General features: G+C 41.7%; 1 protein-coding gene across 2 annotated transcripts; it reads left to right on the top strand.

The window, feature by feature from the left end:
• Positions 1 to 953: 953 nt before the first annotated feature.
• On the top strand, positions 954 to 18,913 carry sfi1 (SFI1 centrin binding protein). 2 transcript variants are annotated; one of them, XM_050038806.1, is made up of 31 exons: positions 954 to 1,243; positions 1,324 to 1,395; positions 1,493 to 1,603; positions 1,684 to 1,778; positions 3,776 to 3,893; positions 3,998 to 4,100; positions 4,214 to 4,370; positions 5,737 to 5,898; positions 6,032 to 6,102; positions 6,183 to 6,275; positions 6,368 to 6,465; positions 6,621 to 6,687; positions 8,324 to 8,454; positions 8,553 to 8,634; positions 8,731 to 8,909; positions 8,991 to 9,066; positions 12,137 to 12,232; positions 12,318 to 12,394; positions 12,492 to 12,594; positions 12,693 to 12,789; positions 14,048 to 14,109; positions 14,302 to 14,376; positions 14,660 to 14,734; positions 14,841 to 15,017; positions 15,265 to 15,470; positions 15,551 to 15,622; positions 16,590 to 16,857; positions 16,955 to 17,051; positions 17,186 to 17,318; positions 17,417 to 17,516; positions 18,733 to 18,913. In XM_050038806.1, the coding sequence occupies exons 1-31, from the start codon at positions 1,080 to 1,082 to the stop codon at positions 18,904 to 18,906; spliced, it is 3,591 nt and encodes a 1,196-aa protein (XP_049894763.1). In that variant the 5' UTR covers positions 954 to 1,079; the 3' UTR covers positions 18,907 to 18,913. The 2 variants fall into 2 exon arrangements, with proteins under 2 accessions (XP_049894763.1, XP_049894762.1); XM_050038805.1 differs by having other exon boundaries at positions 14,048 to 14,208.
• Positions 18,914 to 19,100: the final 187 nt, after the last annotated feature.

Here is a 19,100-nt window from a genome sequence, read left to right as displayed (position 1 = left end):
TAGTACTCATGCTGCTGTACCCTATTGTTGTAGATTTGATGACAACTTAAATTGTAAAAATATTTGGAATCTTCTATACAAATATCTCCTTAGAAATAAGGTAAAGTGAATTTCCTTTAAAATCATAAATAGATATTATCCTACTAGCCATTATCCACCTAGACTGAAGTTAACTGTTCATTTTGTGAAATGTATTAAGAAACAATGCTGCATCTGTTTTGGCAGTGTCCCTACACTAAGCAATTTTGAAAAGATGTATCTTCATATATGGTTGATATTGATTGGCATTGACTCTGAGGTTTACAAAACCTAAAGAATTACATATAATGATGATCATTCTAACATAGTATCATATTCATAAATCCAAATTAAGCCATGCCTAGCCTTTATTAAAAATGCAACTAAACAGTACACTAAGGCCATTTTGACTGACAAAAAAGATTTATTTGTGTCCCTTTTCTATTGTTTTAATTTAAAGATTCCCACTGGCTCTGATGTTGTTTTGTCTCTAGGCTATTAATAACGTCTTTGTTTGTATGCTTTGTATTTTGTCAATAAAGATTTGAAATATAAAAACGAGATAGTTTGGGGTTTGTTCGATTTGTTCCTCAATCACTACCGTCTCCTTGTACTTCTTTGTGAAAACTTGAGACCCCGCCCCCACGGGCTGTCCAGGGCTGGATTGCGTGTAGCCGCTACGTTCCTCTCCCTCTGTTAGTACACTGCCACGCGCAGCGAAAATAAACACGTCACAATTAAAACTCTCATTCGGTGGATAAGGTATTTTAACTGTAGACTCAGCTACAGCTTGAAAATATTATTAAACAGTGTTAAAACTCCAGAGAGACACATTTAACGTCCAAATCCTGAACTTAGTACTGCGCATAGCGTCTGCGCAGCCTGTTGCCGTTGACGACTAGAACAGACCCTCGTGTCACGCTTGGGTCACGTGACAAGGAAAAACAAATGCGCGCACTTTGGTAACCCCAACTGTCTCTCCACACTGGTTAAAACAGTTGTAAAGTGTTTGGTCTGTGCTGCTTTTACTGCTCGGTACAGGGGTGAACTGATTTAATACGATGCAAAATGGCGCCAGAAAACCAGATCCAGTCAGACCGAGACCGAGCAGCGTCAGTTCAGGTGCTGACAGAAGACCAGTCCGCCAATTTCACACCAGAAAGGTTCTTTACAGGGTTGGATACAGCTGGAACAAAGGTGGAAGACTCAAGGAGCTGAGGATAAGGTGCTGATACAGTTAATTTACTGCATTAACGCTTTTATCTCATCATTTATAACTTAATGTAACTTTGTCAATCACGACAGGCACTTGGCAAGAAAGTTCCTGAAGATATGGATACACAACACCTTCGGCCGAATTCTTCCTCATAAAGCCAGGTAACAACCCATTTTGCAAACTGGAGTTATTGAAACATGAAGTCTGCCACTTTCAAATGTCCAGTCTGAGCCTGACCTCTAACATGACATGCTGCAGGTCCCACTATAACAGCGTGGTGCTGAGACAGGCCTTTGAAGGATGGAGAGACGAGTGGTGGACGTCCAGGAGAGAGTGGAGTCTTACCATGCGAGCAGACTGTCACTACAGGTACAGGGTATAGTCCTCTGTCTCAGTCAACTGGTCACAGAAGGTGGCTGTGTGTGCTCATGGTGTACTTTGTGTTTCAGGTATTATCTGTACAACCTGGCATTTCACAGCTGGCGAAGGTTTATGTCATTGCAGAGGGAGAAGAAGAGAAAGATCCAAATTGCTCAGTCATTTGGTATGTTTTTTAACTTATACAACTCCTATTCCAAAAAGATTGGTACGCTGTGTAAAAGATAATTATAAACAGAATGCAATAATTTGGAAATCTGTTTGAACTATATTTAATTCAATACAGTACAAAGACAAGATATTTAATGTTCAAACTGATAAACTATTGCTTTTGTTTTTCTTTTTAAATATACACTCAGGTTGAATTTGATGTCTGCAACATATTCCAAAAAAGTTTGGACAGGGGCATGTTTACCATTGTGTTACATCGCCTTTTCTTTTACCAACACTTAGTAAGTGTTTTAGAACTGAGGACACTATCTGTTGAGGATCCATTGCTGTATTTTGCGCTTCATAATCTGCCACACACACACAATAGGAGACAGGCCTGGACTGCAGGGAGACCGGTCTAGTACCCACACTCTTTTACTATGACACCCTGCTGTTGTAAAACATGCAGAATGTGACTTGGCATTGTCTGTCTGGAACAAGCAGGGACATTCCTGAAAAAGATATTGTCTGGATGACAGCATATCTTGCTCCAAAACCTGTATGTACCTTTCAGCGTTCATGGTGCCTTCACAGATGTGAAAGTTACCCATAATGCCATGGGCTCTAAGTCTAACACACCCTCATACCATCACAGATGCTTTGAACTTTGTGGTGGTAACAATCTGGATGGTCCTTTTCCTCTTTAGCCCGGAGGACACGACATCCATGATTTAAGTTAAGTTTATTTCCTTTATTAATCCCCCTGAGGGGAAATTCAATGTTTTCACTCTTGCTTGTCAATTACACACAGGTCCGAAAGACACACACATGCACAAACAGGACCTATACATGCACAAATTGGAGAGATGTCAGAGTGAGGGGGCTGCCCTTGGTGAGGCGCCCCGAGCGGTTGGGGGGTTTGGTGCCTTGCTCAAGGGCACCTCGGCGGTGCCCAGGAGGTGAACTGGCACCTCTCCAGCCACCAGTCCATATTCCATATTTTGGTCCGGACGGGGACTCGAACAGGCGACCCTCCGGTTCCCAACCCAAGTCCCTATGGACTGAGCTACTGCCCCGTTTCCAAAAACGATTTAAAATGTGGACTTGTCAGACCACAGCACATTTTTCCACTTGGTGTCAGTCCATCTCTGATGAGCTCAGGCTCAGAGAAGTCCATGGTGTTTCTGGTTGTTGTTGATGTAAGGCTTTCATTTTGCATGGTAGAATCATAACTTAGATTTGTAGATGCAGCAGCAAACTGTGTTGACCAACAGTGGTTTTCCAAAGTGTTTCTGATCCCGTGTGGCAATATCCTTTATATAACCATGTCAGTTTTTAATGCAGAGCTTTCTGAGGGGTCGAAGGTCACAGCAATTAAATGTTGGTTTTTAGCCTTGCCCCTTACATGCAGAGATTTCTCAGGATTCTCTGATTTTTTTGATGATATCATGGATTGTAGATGATGAAATCCTTGAACTCCTTGCAACTGTGCTTTGAGAAACATTGTTCTTAAACTGTTGGATTATTTGCCTCCGCAGCTTTTCACAAAGCGGTGAACTTCATGGCGTCCTTGCTTGTTAACAACTGAACCTAGGTTGCCCGTTTCCTTTTATACCCAATTATGATACTTCAATCTGTTACCAATTACCCTGTTTACCTGTGGAATAATCCAAACTGGTGTTTTTTGAGCATTTCACAACTTTCCCAGTTGTTTGTTGCCACTGTCCCAACTTTTTTTGGATGTGTTGCAGGCATCAAATTCAGAATAAGTGTATATCTACAAAAAACAGCAACGTTTATTAGTTTGAACATTAAATGTCTTGCCTTTGTGCTGTATTCAATTGAACATTCAATTGAATGCAAATCATTGCATTCTGTTTTTATTCATGTTTTTTGCAGCATCCCAACTTTTTTGAATTGGGGTTGTACAATGAGAGTTTATCTAACCATAAAGCCTCATGTTTTATTTGATATCACAAGCAGCTGTTTTTTCATTATTATTTCCTTATCTAGCTGACAGACAACAGATGCATCTGGTTTTTGAACGATGGGAAGTTTTCATAGAAATGAGGCGAATGAAGAACAGAATGCTTGAATCTGCCCTCGAACAGAACAGACTCGCAACCCTGCGGTAAGATCAGTGTATTTACAAATCAGACCTACATTTATAATGCTTAGTGGATTGTTGGTTTTAAAGCTGTTTTTTTTTTTTTTTTTTTTTTTTCACCTGTGCAGTTCAGCATGGAGCTTGTGGCAGACTCGGCTGCAGCAGCATCGAGACCTTCAAGCTTTAGAGGATCAAGCCGTGAAACAGAGCGCGCTAGCTTTACGGAGAAGGGTAAAGACATACTCCGACACACCCATGAATCATATTACGTCAGCATTATGTGTGATGAATGCTAATCTCCTACTTTTGTGTTTTGTGTGGTGATATGTGACTTTTTGTCAAAGGCTTGGCTTCAGTGGAGAGAAATGCACACGGCTGCTTGTTGCCAGAAAGAGAAAGAATCCAGAGCTACACTTCACTTCATCCTCAGACTGAAAAGAAAAACATTGCATCACTGGAAAAGTTATATGGCTCATCTCCAAACCAAGAAAGAGTCTCAAGGTCATTATCAATTACCTGACTGTCTTTACTCACAGTTGGTAACTTTTTTAAAAATAACTTTTTGTTATATTTGATTAAACTGTTACTACATCCACACAGTGCAACATGAGACAGATAATATGTGAAAAAAAAACATGTTCCTGCTCCTCCATGTGGTGCTTCTAATAGCATGTGCTAGAATTAACCATGGCTGAGGGAAAACAACCAATCAGTGCCAGAACATGTCATTCATTGTTTGTGAACTGTGGTCAAACTGTCAAACTAGGCAGCGCTGATCAAATATGAATCAAGATTCTGTCACTGCATTGTCTATTTATATCCTAAAGGGTTTTCAGAAACATATTTTAGTGTACTTTTTAGCTGTAAAGTCAGAAAGTTGGCAGGTGGCTGGTGCTTCGTTTCGGCTCGACTGTCTCCAACATGGCCGCCAGGTCACGAGCTTTCTCATTTCACAGCTAAACAGTACACTAAAATATGTCTCTGAAAACATCTGAGACAAGAAATAAGCCTTACTGTAACGGAATCTTGATTCATATTTTATCAGCGCTGCCTAGTTTGACAGTTTGACCAAAGGTCAGGAGCAATGATTGACAAGAGGACTGCCCCCTGAAAGTTGAAGATTAAAACCATTGATCACAGACCCATCAGTCAGTTGAGATTCTGCAACACGAGCAGTCTTTTTTTTTGTCAGTCAGTGTACAATGTACTTCTGAGGAGACCCAGACCCAAGGTGTGTCTGAGTAAGACGGCAGCAGCTACCTGGAGGAGAGGCTTAGCTCAGTCAGGCTCTGAGATAACGTTATCTTCTGTTGTCTGCTTAGAGGTGATGAATTTAGAGCTCACAGCAACTAAATACGGTCTATCTGGCTTTTGTTTAACATCTACATCAACATCAACAAAAAATTGTTGCACATTCCCAATCTGTCATTAGCATAGTTAGCATGCATTAGCCTTGAGGGCTAACGTAAGTAAGGGCTTGTTTACTCTATTACATGAACGTTGCTGTCACCCTGAACGTCTCGCCGAACCCTGTTCAAACTTTTAAACTCTGTATGGGGGAAAAAAGCAACCAATAGTCGAATATTCATATTGAACAGCCAAATGTGATTAGACTGACACAATTCTGAGTCAGGTCCAGCCCTAAAATAACATGCAGGAGGCAGAGGGACCAGAGTTTTTCACAGGATATGTGTCTCATACTGATATAATGGCAGTTTCAGCTAATATAACAAAGTTATATTTTTTTTAAGTTACCAACTACAGCTTTAATATAAACCACAATATCACTCAGACTATACCGCTCACATTTTAATCCTGATTACTAAATTTTCTCTTAAAATTCCTTTTTCTGTTTTTCTTTTTTTAGCTGTGGCTCAACGTGCTCACAATCTCCGTCTGGTGGCAAGGTGTTGGAGTAAATGGATTGGTGCACTGTATCGTAAGAGGGTCGAGGAAGACTGTTTGCAAACTGCAGAGCACTTGGCCATACGGAGCACCCAGCGCAGAGCACTGGAGCGCTGGAGAGCTTGTATCCTAAATCCAAACATAAAATAACACACCTTCCATTTTAAACCAACTACAGCATCAAGCATAGTCAACTGAGGGATAGTTAAGGGGTTAAATGATCAGTACACTTGTTTGATTCTTGAGCTTGCCAATAGATGTGACATTGTGCAGAGAAGAGGCTGAAAGATACAGGATTGCAAGTCATCATCATCATCATCATCTACTGGTGAGATGAAGTGTAAATGAAGCATATCAGTAGAGAATGTGATCATATAATATATTGATCACTGTGTGTTGTTGTTGCAGCGAGCTGGACTGCAGGGACTTTCTCTTAATGTCCTCAGGAACAAGACACACAGACTGAACAACAACATGGCCGTCCAACATCATCATCAAACTGTAACTAAGGAGTGCTCCATCATTCTAATACCACAGCGTCAGTGACACATCAAGTAATGTTTCTAATGATTTAATGTTTGTGGTTTTCATAGATGACATGCAGGTACTGGAGGCTGTGGCAGGACCGTCTGGAGGAGGCTGAAGACAAGAGTTTTCAACACCTAACAGAAATGGCACTGACCAATCACAGGTGCTTTTCTTTTTATTCTTTTTTTTATGTTTGCCTTAGAGTGAAAATATATTAATTGCTTTCTGTTGTGGCAACCACACTACAAACATGTTGTATGTTTCATATAAGGTTGTTTTGATTTTTATATAAACTCAGACTTCTTGCTCTTTTTACAGAGCAGTCCTGTTGAGCAGCTGTTTTCACCACTGGAGAGAGAAACTTGCTGAACAAAGACACATGCAGGTATTATCTCGATCCACTAGATCCACATAAGCAATTATGGCTGTAACAAATGTCTTTTTTTCCACTTCATTTGAAAACTTAATAGAAGCTTTGAAGGTCTGTCGTCATATTTTATGATGTTGTCGAACAAAATCCCCAATTTTCGAAAAATGACTCATTAGTGATAAATTAATCTTTTTTTTTCAATTGAAGGTCCAGTGTGATGGATTAGGGGGATAATGAATAATAAGAAATAAATAAGGGCCATTGTGTTTATATTACCTTAGAATGAGCTGTTTATATCTATATCAATGGTGTATGAAGAGAAATGGATACAGTGTCGGAGGCAGGACCTGTTCATACTTATGAAAGTTGCTCAGTGGTGCATGAAGCCAAAAAAGTGTGACTTCGCAGGTGTAAAATTACCCAGATCTTCTGCATCATTGGGCCCATAGAGTAGGCGCATTGAAGACATCTGTTGGATGAGTCAGCATCTTTCATTCTGGTTGGGCTCTCTGCTAACTTCAATGGGGATAAAATGACTTGATACTGTGGCTCTTCTCGACTTTAGAAATGTTATTAGACCGAATGAATCAAATCCTGATACTGAAGTAAGTCATTTTGTGGGAGATGTAACACTCAAAATAATTGTCCACTGACTTATAGTAGTCTCTTTCACAATGTAACTCTATGAGAAAAAGTATTTTTGTGCCCAATGGCATCACGTGTCAGACCCGGATGTTGTAGTAACATGATTTGGCTAATATGTCAAATTGGCTTAAAAGTCCAGCACACTTCCTGGGGGCCTGAACCACATATGGAGTGGGTACTCCACTACGGGGTTCACTATGTTGTTTCTACAGTTACCCAGAACAGACAAACCAAACACTGGCTCTAAGTAGAGTCATTTGCATTTTCACATTTTCACACTGGCCTCCATATTGCTCCTACATGCTTGGCACATGGGAGAAGTTTCAGTCAGTTGTAATCTGCCTCCTCACCACTGGCTGCCACTAAATCCTACACAGTAGACCTTTAATTCAACATTTAGTTTAATGAATAAATGTGATTTAAGGTGCTGTCAGATGATAGGCCGCCCCGTTAATACAGCTGCGTGCCGCCCTTTGTTTGCAGCAAGCAGGAGGGAAAACAGTTGGGGGGTTTTCTGCAGTGAAAATTTTGTTTTTGAAAGGCTAAATACCAACAAATATGAATTGAAGCAGAATATTTCATTAGACAAATACACAGTGTAAATTTGAAAACGATTACATGTACTTTTTTCCCATAAATTTTGAATTTTGGATGTAACGACCCCGTAGAGTTATTGGAAATGTTTGGATCACACAAGTCAGAAACAAGCTTACAGCCAACACTGAAATAAAATTATACAAATAGTATAATACTTAAAATACTAGTGTAGAAATGCAAAAGAAAACAGAGGCTGCACAGCATTCAGATGTCGCACGTTATTAACGAAGGTTCCAACTGTTTGGTACAGCTTCCTGAGCAAAAGTTAAAGAGCAGAGAAAAGGACACATAATATGAACATTTATAAATTAATAGAAAATGTAGGCAAACAGTAGGTGAGAGTATGAGTGGTATCTGTGTGACCCTAAATCCTGCTTATAGATTAATAACAAACTTATGTTTTCTGCAGGAATTGGAGTGTCGTGCAGACATTTGGTTTGCTGAACGTATGTTGCCTCGGTGTTTCGACTCGTGGGTTGAGTTTACTCTGCAGAGAAGACTCCATAAGCAAATGAAACACAAAGCAGAAGTCTTTAATCGGTGAGTTACCAACCCTCCTGAGCTGTTTGTGTGTTGTAATTCATTTCCAAAGTGAGCAGAGTTGACCTGTCTGATTTGTTTGATCACTGTGTTATCAGGCAGCGTCAGTACACTTCAGTGTTTTACACCTGGTGGGGACGTTCAGAGACGCATAAGGAGCAGATGCTTTCTGAGCGGATGGTATGTTAACTGTTAATAAAAACACAAACTACTCCATGTTGTTGATTAGGAGCGCAGGTGTGAATCAGTTACTGACAGATAACTTGCTGTTATCAGGCAATTCTACACGAGGAGCGCTGCCACTTGCAGAGAGCCTGGACTCGCTGGAGGGAACGGACGGAGCAGCAGATGGAGGAAGAAGAGAAACAGAAGGCTTCAGACCATCTGTACCTGCACAGACTTCTCCACAAGACGATGACGCAGTGGAAAGACAACAGCACCGAGATACGAGACAGGTGAAGCAAACTAAATGCTGTAGAGTGGAGGGGTGAAACTTGCCGGTCTGTTGGCTAACACATATTTTGTTTGCATGTCAGGAGAGATCGAGAACAGCAGGCTTGTCATCAGGGTGACCTGCGCTGCATGAGATGGGCTGTGGAAAAATGGAAAAAGGTAACTCTGTAGTATTTGTTCTGTCCAGTTCACACACCATCTGTTCTCATACTAGGGGCGTAACAAAAGATCGATACGCTTGAGTATCGCAATATTATATTTTCTGATACGGTGTTGATTCTCAAAAACACTGTCGATTTTTAAAATTTCCATTAATCGAGTGGTAACACAGTGTTTGTACTTTTTCAATTTTCTTAATTTGTTTACCTAAAGAATCCTACAGGCACTTTTATTTATTTATTTTTATATTTTACGGATATACGCACACAGCTCCAATCACACTGTGACCTCCAGCATGCACCGGGGCGGTTTGCAGCTGAGTGTGAAGCAGTTGCGATGAGAGTCAGCACCTCCAAGTCTGAGGCCATGGTGGATGGCCCCCTCCGGGTTGGGAGGGAGTTACTTTCCCAAGTGAGGGAGTTTAAGTACTTTGGGGTCTCGGGGTAGAACAGAGCGTGAGATAAGTGGATTGATGCGGCTTCTGCAATGATGCAGGCACTATGCTGGACTGTCATGATGAAGAGGGAGCTGAGCCAGAAAGTAAAGCTTTCCATTTATTGGTCCATCTACGTCCCAACCCTCACCTATGGTCATGAGCTCTGGGTAGTGACTGAAAGAATGAGGAATTCAAGCAGCTGAAAGGAGTTTCCTCCATGGGGTCGGTGGCTGGGCTCAGCCTTAGAGATAGGGTGAGGAGCTCAGACATCCAGAGGGAGCTCGGAGTAGAGCCGCTGCTTCTTCGTGTTGAAAGGGGCCAGTTGAGGTGGTTTGGGCATCTGATCAGGATGCTTCCTTGGTGCCTCTCTTTAGAGGTTTTCCTGGGCCGCCCAACTGGTAGGAGGCCCCGGGGCAGACCCAGAACACGCTGGAGGGATTATATATTGCATCTGGCCTGAGAATGCCTCGGGATCCCCCAGGAGGGGCTGGAAAGTGTTAATGGAGAGAGGCGCGTCTAGAGTACTTTACTCTGCCTGCTGCCTCTGTGACCCGGCCCCAGATAAGCAGTTGAAAACGAATGGATATGCAAATGTTAATTACTTGCTCAGACGTCACAAAAAGTATTGCTTTGATGTTGAATGGTACAGGGACTGTGATAAATACAAATGCAGATCCTACTGTTCTGATTGCAAAAAAAAGTAAGCTACTCAGATTTTATGCATGTGGTGGTGTGTTGTTCATACCGTGACACTTTTCCTAAAGTTAGATATTATTAGAAAATTAGAAATTGCAATACATTGAACGGTAACCCTTGTATCATGATAGGTATCGCATCGCCAGATTCTTGCCAATACACAGCCACATATACACATAATACAATGGAAACCTCTTACAGTGATCACTTATGTCCAAGTCAAATTGATCACTATAGGTGGATGATTAAAATAACAGATTTTCTAGTTTTTTCTTTATGTGTCATGCAGATTACCATCTAGTTGACATTTGTATATTTATTATGTGAATATAAAGTAATGCAATGGACAGCTTTGCTATTTATTGAATTTTATTGACTGCTTCAAACAGTCATGTGACCAGGCGTAATCAATCCATTTGACAAGAGCAGCTTAAACCACAGGTGCTTTCCCCACGTGCACACGTTTTCTGTCTCCATCACTGGCAGCCATGACTGTTTCTCATTGTTTGAATAGACTACATAAGGTAGCCCGAGGAACACCAAGTTTGGCAGCTGCATCTCGTTGGCTTGTTTTTGGCAGTTGTTCAGAAGCTTCAAGGAGGTTATGTTTTTCATTCAGAGAAAATTACTTTTTTTCTCCCTGTCATGATTTCAGTGTGCACGCAGCACCAACTTCAAGTATCCAGCTGGAAGCAGACGAATCACCGCGAGGCAATGGATCATGGAAAAAAAATTAGAATTAAGATAGTTTGAACATTTTTTTCCACATATTGTCATGTTTAAAAATACTCAAAATGAAAACTGTAAGCAGACTACTTTATTACTCTAAGCAAATTATTTAAACAGCATTTGTATTGGAATGATTCTGTCCCGAGCTTTTTGATCACATCAGTGTTTTCCACTGTATCTGACAGGCATCTGCTCTTCTCTTCATCTGGCTCAGGGTTTAAAGAAAGACAGAAACGGACCTGTTTAGGTCTGGAAACTCTGGAAGGAAACTTGGAAACTGTGTTTTTAGTTTGTTTAATATTACAAGACATAGATAAGGGTCTGTTTTAAAAGCTTATTATTGGATCGTAACACATAACACAGTTCCTTTTATTTTTAAAAATCAGGTTCCTGCAGGTCCTTGAAAAAGTCTTAAAAGGCATTAAATTCATACATCCAAAAATAAGCCATTAAAATGTTTTAAATCAGTCTTTCAAAAGTCTTAAAAATGTTAATGGGAAGTAGGATTCTATGAATCTTTTCTGACATTGCATTATAAAATCAGAAAATAACTGTTAACATCTATCTTTTTTTAAAAACTAATTTACCAAATGCCTCTGGCATCAACGTCATGGAGATCATGATAACAGAACCAGCAACACTCACATACATTTACCACATCCAATCACATGACCAAAGAACAAGCCTTTTTCAAGGTTAACCAAATGGATACATGTATAATAGTGTTATATATTTATTGTTTTCCATGTGTTCCACTCAAGAAAGTGTTAATTATTTTCAGCATTTGAAGTGCATCATATAATTTTTTAACTTGACCAAAAAAGTCATGATTTATGTTACAATATACATTTAAGCAAAATGATCTCTAACCCAAAGTAATTGATGTCAATTAATGTTTTTTTTTTTAATTATGGTTATTGTAAAATTGGTATTACATTTTTATTCCTAGTGGCATTTAAAAGTCTTAAAATGTCTTAAATCTAACCAGCCTTAAGCTGAAGGGACCCTGAAGATAGTCAGGGTACAGATATCAACAGAAACCAGTCATCAGTTTCGTGTGTGTGTGTGTGTGTGTGTGTGTGTGTGTGTGTGTGTGTGTGTGTGTGTGTGTGGTCGTGTGTGTGCGTGCGTGCGTGCGTGCGTGCGTGTGGTCGTGTGTGTGTGTGTGGTCGTGTGTGTGTGTGTGTGTGTGTGTGTGTGTGTGGTCAGTTTGTTCATAGCCAGAGAGTGAAGAAAAGCAGGCTGAAGCAGATGCAGCGTTACCATGAAGTGAAGCTCCTCAGACGCACGTTTATGGCCTGGAAGGTACGTCTGCATTTATAATCACATGATTTCTGAAGGTTGGAGTAAAAAGAAAAAGCTGATAAACTGTCGCCTGCTGCGTTCACAGGAACGCCACCTGCAGATGTGTCAGATCCACGGTGATGCAGAGGAACTTTACAGGCAACAAAAACAGAACTTTCTCAGGTATTGAACACAAATTCTTACATATATTCTCTTATCGGACGTCTGCTCTGTTTGCTCCTTGAATGATTCATGTTGGCTTTATCTGCTCTGTCTCCAGGTCAGCTCTGTGTGTGTGGAGGAAGAACTCAGTGCTGCTGACGGAGGTCAAGCTCAAAGAGCAACAAGCACAGAATCACTTTCAGCATTTCCTTCAACTCAAGGTTAGAAAGCTGTTCAGTAAACTCATATGCCAAACTATCACAGTTATTCCTCTGCGGGAGTGCTTGCTTATCGCTGTCTTTGCATTAAACATGTTAAGGTGTTTCTTGCTTGGCGAGGAGCAACAACGTGTGCAGTGTCAAAGCGCCACCAGCAGGAGGAAGCAGTCAGCAAGGTTCAGAGGTCCATAAATCAAGGTAGCAACACACAGTGACCACATGCTGTCTGATTTTAACACCGTTTAAATTTTTATTTTCTGTTTGCACATCAATTTTTTATATGAATGTCACTTCCTTTCTCTCACACCCACAGCATGTTGGTTAGTGATTTCCTCTTTTTCAACATTCATGACAAATGAATCATGATTTTCTTTGCAAAAATAAATATTACTTTCTGGAAAAGGCACAAAATGCCAGTGGATTTTGAAAATGCACTCCTCCGACCACAGCCATATGCACACACTTCATACAGTGACACAGTGTTTCCCATATATTGATTCATTTAATTGTATTTCAGTGTAGAGTTGCATGCAGCACATTTGCTAAGCCCCTCCTCACCATGCTCTCTCTGTTTATAAGACCACAAATGAGACAAGAATGAGCTATCTAGCCACCTTGCGGCCCCCCTACCTTGCTCTCCGCCACTGTGGACTGCATCCCTGGGAGGAGAGCAGGTAGCAGCTTAGGAAATCGACCTTCAGTTGGCAGCTGTAGCAGCTCGAACTCAGCCAGCGTAAACCCCCCCAGTGCCAGGTGTCACAGCGGGCTGGTGGTTAGTGACAGCAATGGGTTTTACCTGTGTAATGGCAGCAACAGAAAGTTTGCTGATCTTAGATTGTTGCTGTACTGGCTGCTGTGGCCGCTGACTGTCGGTCTACATCTGGAGCTGCTGCCTGCTCTCCTCTAGTAGTAGCCTGGCGCTGTTAACTGTGTTCAAAACGGTCAGACTAAAATAACTTTATAAGCGTGTTGAACATTGTTGTAACGTTAGAACGTTATTGTTTTGTTCACCCGTACTTTTGCGCTTTACAGGGACAGCTTTTGTGACAGAGCATGCACCAAACAGCAATAAATAATCATCCTCTATCATTAGTGGTGCAAACAATAGCAAACAATAGAGTGGCTTGTCGACTTTCTTCCTCATTCTCTGACGTATCACCTGGTGTGTCCTGTGTTTCCTCAGAGGTTAGCGCAGTGAGGGGGGGTAAAGGTTATAAGATGCCATTGATAGGGGACCAAATGAAACTGTTACCCTAAATAAAATTACAGATTTGTCTGGGTTTGAACATTGTTGGGAACACTGGGCATATTGTAATATCACAGCTAGGTCGAGTTGTTCTTAGATATTTTACCATGGAAACGTTTCATATTATACCTTTAACTTACTTTTGTGTCAGAATACTGTTTAATTGAACATGAATTGTTAATGTTTTAGCTTGATGTTTCCTGTGTTTAGCTCAGCAGCTGCGGTCTTTCAGACGATGGAGAGAGCGAACCAGGGAGGCTCGGAGAGAGAGGATATGTATGGAAAAAGCCAGGCAGCACCATGACTCCAACCTCCTTTCTAAAGCACTGTGCGCCTGGAATAAGCATCACAGCCAGTGTCAGAAAAACAAGGTTGTGACTTCATTATCCCTGAACTGTTACATATAAAACAGCTGCACTGCTGACTTCCTGATATTTAATTTTAAAAATGTGATTATGTCACAGGTAATGAAACGACAGGGAATCCTTCTGCTGAGATTAAAGATGTACCAGAAGTACTTTGAACAGTGGAAAATAAAGGTTTGTCTTTTTCACACGCTGAACACTTAAGCCTTTCAAACACAGCTGAGTTAATACTTAAAGATCTCTAGTTGTCATGTAGAGTGCTTCTCAGCCAGTAAAAAGAGCTCAATAATGTCCTCTGTGGCTCTGTAGAAGTTTTGTAAAGTGTGTTTTTAGCTTGACCCATACCGGAGAGTGAAAGTCAGTTAGACAACAAGGTCAGACAGTCAGGCAGATATATGTGATTTGATTCAGTGCATTTAAACTGGCTGTGACTTTGGTTTTCCTTCCTGCTGAACAGCTGCAGCACAGACGGAGAGAAGCTAAGCAGACGGAGCGAGCGCTCTGGCACTGGTCCCTCACTCTTCAGGCCAAGGTAACACACCTGCCCGCACGTGTTCGCCTCTCACTGCAGAATTGAGCGCTGTACTGTTAAATTGATGCTCACACGGTTTTGATGTTTTTTGATGAACCTGCCGCAGGTGTTGTGTGAATGGAGGCTGTGGGTCACAGAGCAACGCAGAAAACAGGAGCAGGCAGCCAGAGCTGCACAGGTCTACAGAGACCAGTTGCTGAGGGAGGGCGTGACGTGCATCCTCTCATACGCTGCTCACATGAACGACCTCACAACCAGCTTAACACAATACAGCCAAGAGCAGGTGGGAATCTCCAGGCACCTCATGTTCTGATTTGATTCAGAGGGCTACGATGCAATTAGAAAAATTATTAATGTATCGTCATCAAAATTCTTAACTTTTATACATAATTTATTTTTTCTCACTGTGACAAATTGCTACTCGTAAAATATAGCACATTTGCACTGAGCCATAATAAGTGGGTATTAATCACTTCTGTGTCACTTCAGACATCAAATTTAAGTATCATTTCATCAAATCTGTCCTGCAGAGGTCAAGACATCTCCAGAGAGTCGTGAAGCGCTGTGCTATGCGGTGGAAGCATCGGGCGCTGAGTAAACCACAAAGAGAGCCAGAGGTCAAAAGGCAACCACTGAAAAAGAGCGTGACCTTCTGTTTGACGACACCTGGACTGAAGAATGTGTCCCCGTCTGACTCTGTGGAGCAGGAAGCTGAAGATGGGCTGCTAAGCCAGCTGTGAGTCTGAGCCCCTCTCAGGCTTTGAATATCAACACTAGGACTCAGACTTAAAGAGTTTTTCTTTTCTTTTTTTGCAGGGTATTCAGCCGTATGCCTCGATGTCAGCCACGACGCTGCGTGGAACTGTTTGATTCTCCACCGAAAATAAAGTAAAGTTTTTTTCTACATAATCAAAATACATTACATTAAAAAATACCAGACAGCTTAGGTTAAAGGGAAACTGTGAGCTTTTTCAGTGTGGTCCCTATTTTCCATTGTTTTTGTGTCTAAGTGAATAATGGGAACAACAATTTTTGAAATTGGTCCAGTATTGGTCCAGCCGGTAGTGGCTGCAGTGTAATCCTGCGGGCAACTGTCCACCTTCTGTCCATCACAAAAAGTTTTGTTTTTGCCGCTGACTGGCTCCGATTATTACTCTAAGGGTCTGACATTACGGAAAGGATCCCTACAGAGATAGACCTTTATTTTAAAGAGTAAGATCCTTTTTTGTTTAACCAGAAATAACCCCAAAATCACCATCGCCAAACCCACCAGACTCCATCTAAATAAACAGTAATTTTAGCCCATATAGAGTCTGCATCTTATCACATCTAACTGGATGAATTAAAGGTTTTGTAGACTAAACCAGAGTTCGTGATTGTTGAAACAGTGGAAAGACAAACCAAGACAGCTTTTGTGAGATTTAGTTTGTGTCTGTTGACTTTGAATGAAGTGTGTTTTACAATGATAAAATTACTGTTTATTTAAATGGAGTCTGGTGGGTTAGGCGATAGCGATTTCAGGGCTGTTTCTGGTTAAACAAATAGGATCTGACTCTTTAACAACAAGGTCTACCTTTGTAGGAATCCTTTCCATGATGTTATCAGACACTTAAATAACAATCTGAATACATCTGTGGTAACAACAAGTTTTTTTTAGTTGACATAAATTGACGGTGCCCTATTGCCTGCAGGGAGTACATTGCATCTTGTTTCACCACTGCTGGATGCATTTCAAAAATTGTTGTTCCAATTAGCCACTTAGACACAACAACATGGCATATGGGGCCAGGTTGAAAAATACCAAAGTTACCCTCAAAATTTAAACATCATGAATAAAACTTTTCCTTCCTTTCAGCACTCAGAAACAGACTGTCATCACCGGCGCTGGACCCGGTCCATATCCGTCGCAGCTCAGTCGTCCCTCTCAGGAAGTCCATCACACAGCATCATCCAGCCTCCATCCTGCTAAAGTTCCTGTTGCCTCCACACGTCAGAGCATCATCACATCTAATGTGTCACCCTCTGAACCTTACACGTCCACTAAGGACTGCCCTCAAGAAACCCAAAACCAGGATGTTCTTTTACCTCCCTCTGCTTTCATGACCACTGGAACTGAAGATACGGTAACAGTCACCTGTTTGACTCCAACAGATGTCAGTAATATGTTCAAAGCCTTATTAGGTAACTTGACTTGGGTTATAATTTCTGCTTTTTTTCAAGTTGGGAAAGACTAACAGCTCAGGTTTTGGTGGAGATGTTCCACTCGTGCCTCTTCATCAGTTTGTGCCTCCTGTTAAACACTCGTCAGCTTATTCAGGTATGATACCTGCACTTTTCTCACCCAGTGTGGTTTTTTTTTTGTATTCACTATAACATGATGGTCTTGTGTAGATTATGCAGAACATCACAAATGCCAAGATTTTAAAAACTCTCTTGTCGTGCTTCTTGAAGACGTACATCTGAGAGCATCCGGTGGAGAAACTGCAGAAGATGCAGCGACGGATTCAACATTAGCTCTGACTGGAGAACTGCTCAGCATTCAGCAGGACATGACGACATACCAACAGGACAGGAAGCAGCTCCGGTACAAAACCTGTGACAAAAGTTTTTCCATTCATCTCATGTTGTTTAACACACTGTCTATGTAGTAGTAGTAATGTGTGATTGTGTATGTTGACTCAGGGCATGGCAAAAACTAAAACAGGTGTTACAAAGTTGGTTGCAGACCAGTGGAAAAGACGAACACATGGAGAAAAGTGCTGTTTGTCAAGAGCTGAAGGAGGTAAGACGATAAAATAATTCTGTCTCTGTTTTCCATTAAACAGGAAACTACACGTAAACAGTGCAACTGCACAAGGAAAGAATCTTCAGCACTTAAACAGTACCTAAATCGATATTTACGCTCTAGAGGTGATACTGTGATGATGATTGATATACTGTTTCTTAAGGGTTCTGTATGCGACATTCAGAGCATTAATACAGCAGCAAACCACTACTTGCTTTGTAGAAATATAGTGAAGTAATGGCGCCCTGACCAGAAAATGAAGTCACACTCCTTGTTGTAATCTGAGTTTCTCTGTGGTTTGTTGTGGCAAGCTGGTTTCAGCCGTGTATGCATGTAAGTGCATGTGTGTATCCCACTGGCTAGCTGGGGCCAGGTCGTGGGGGTGGGGACCCCAGACGTCCCTCTCCCCAGCAACGCTTTCCAGCTCCTCCTGGGGGACCCCAAGGTATTCCCAGGCCAGACAAGATATGTAATCCCTCCAGCGTGTCCTGGGTCTGCCCCGGGGCCTCCTACCAGTGGGACGTGCCTGAAACACCTCTAACGGGAGGCGCCCAGGAGGCATCCTGATCAGATGCCCGAACCACCTCAACTGACCTCTTTCGACGCGAAGGAGCTGCGGCTCTACTCTGAGCTCCCTGCAGATGTCTTAGCTCCTCACCCTATCTCTAAGGCTGAGCCCAGACACCCCATGGAGGAAACTCATTTCAGCCGCTTGTATTAGCGATCTCATTCTTTCAGTCACTATCCAGAGCTCATGATCATAGGTGAGGGTTGGGACGTAGATGGACCAGTAAATCGAAAGCTTTGCCTTCCGGCTCAGCTCCCTCTTCACTATAACAGTCCGGCACAGCGCCTGCATCACTGCAGAAGCCGCACCAAACCACTGATTCATCTCACGCTCCATTCTACCCTCACTTGTGAACAAGACTCCGAGATAATTTAACTCCCTCGCTTGAGGCAGTAACTTCCCCCCAACCTGGAGGGGGCATGCTTTCAAACTAGGGTGAGGTGTGAGGTTGTGAGGTGATGATCAGAGGTGACTTCCCATATTACTTAAACTGATGTCTTACATTTTGCATGCATTCTTTAAGGTCTCGTTTGAACAGTGAATCATCGGCTGTGAAAAAGTCAGCAATCAGAGGTCACATGAGGGAAAAAATCACACTCAAAGTTATTTTACTCTCATCACAGTCGATGTTTTTGCTGTTGACAGTTGGAGGAGCGCATCGACAGACTGTCCACTGACCTGGCGAAACGGAAACCAACAATGCTGCTACACGCAGAGAGGATCCAGCACTTACAGACTGCCCTCCAGGATGCAGGAGTTTCTTTTCTCCGTCAGAAAATAGAAGAGACGGAAACAGATCGCTCTGTGTTTACAGCATGACAGGAAATAGTGCCTCACACACTTAAGTGATTTCACCTGCTGATTGTTTGGACTGTTTATCTGCAGAGATCATATGTCTAAAAATAACACAAAGACTGACAAGGATTGAAAGAGAAAGCTGTTCACCAGCTGAAACTGAACATTTTTACTGCACAGCTGGTGGGAAAACAGATATTTTAATGTCCACAAATACT

Source organism: Epinephelus moara, chromosome 24 (genome assembly GCF_006386435.1).
Source record: "Epinephelus moara isolate mb chromosome 24, YSFRI_EMoa_1.0, whole genome shotgun sequence".
Taxonomy (NCBI): domain Eukaryota; kingdom Metazoa; phylum Chordata; class Actinopteri; order Perciformes; family Serranidae; genus Epinephelus; species Epinephelus moara.
This window is presented reverse-complemented; position numbering and strand designations above follow the sequence as displayed.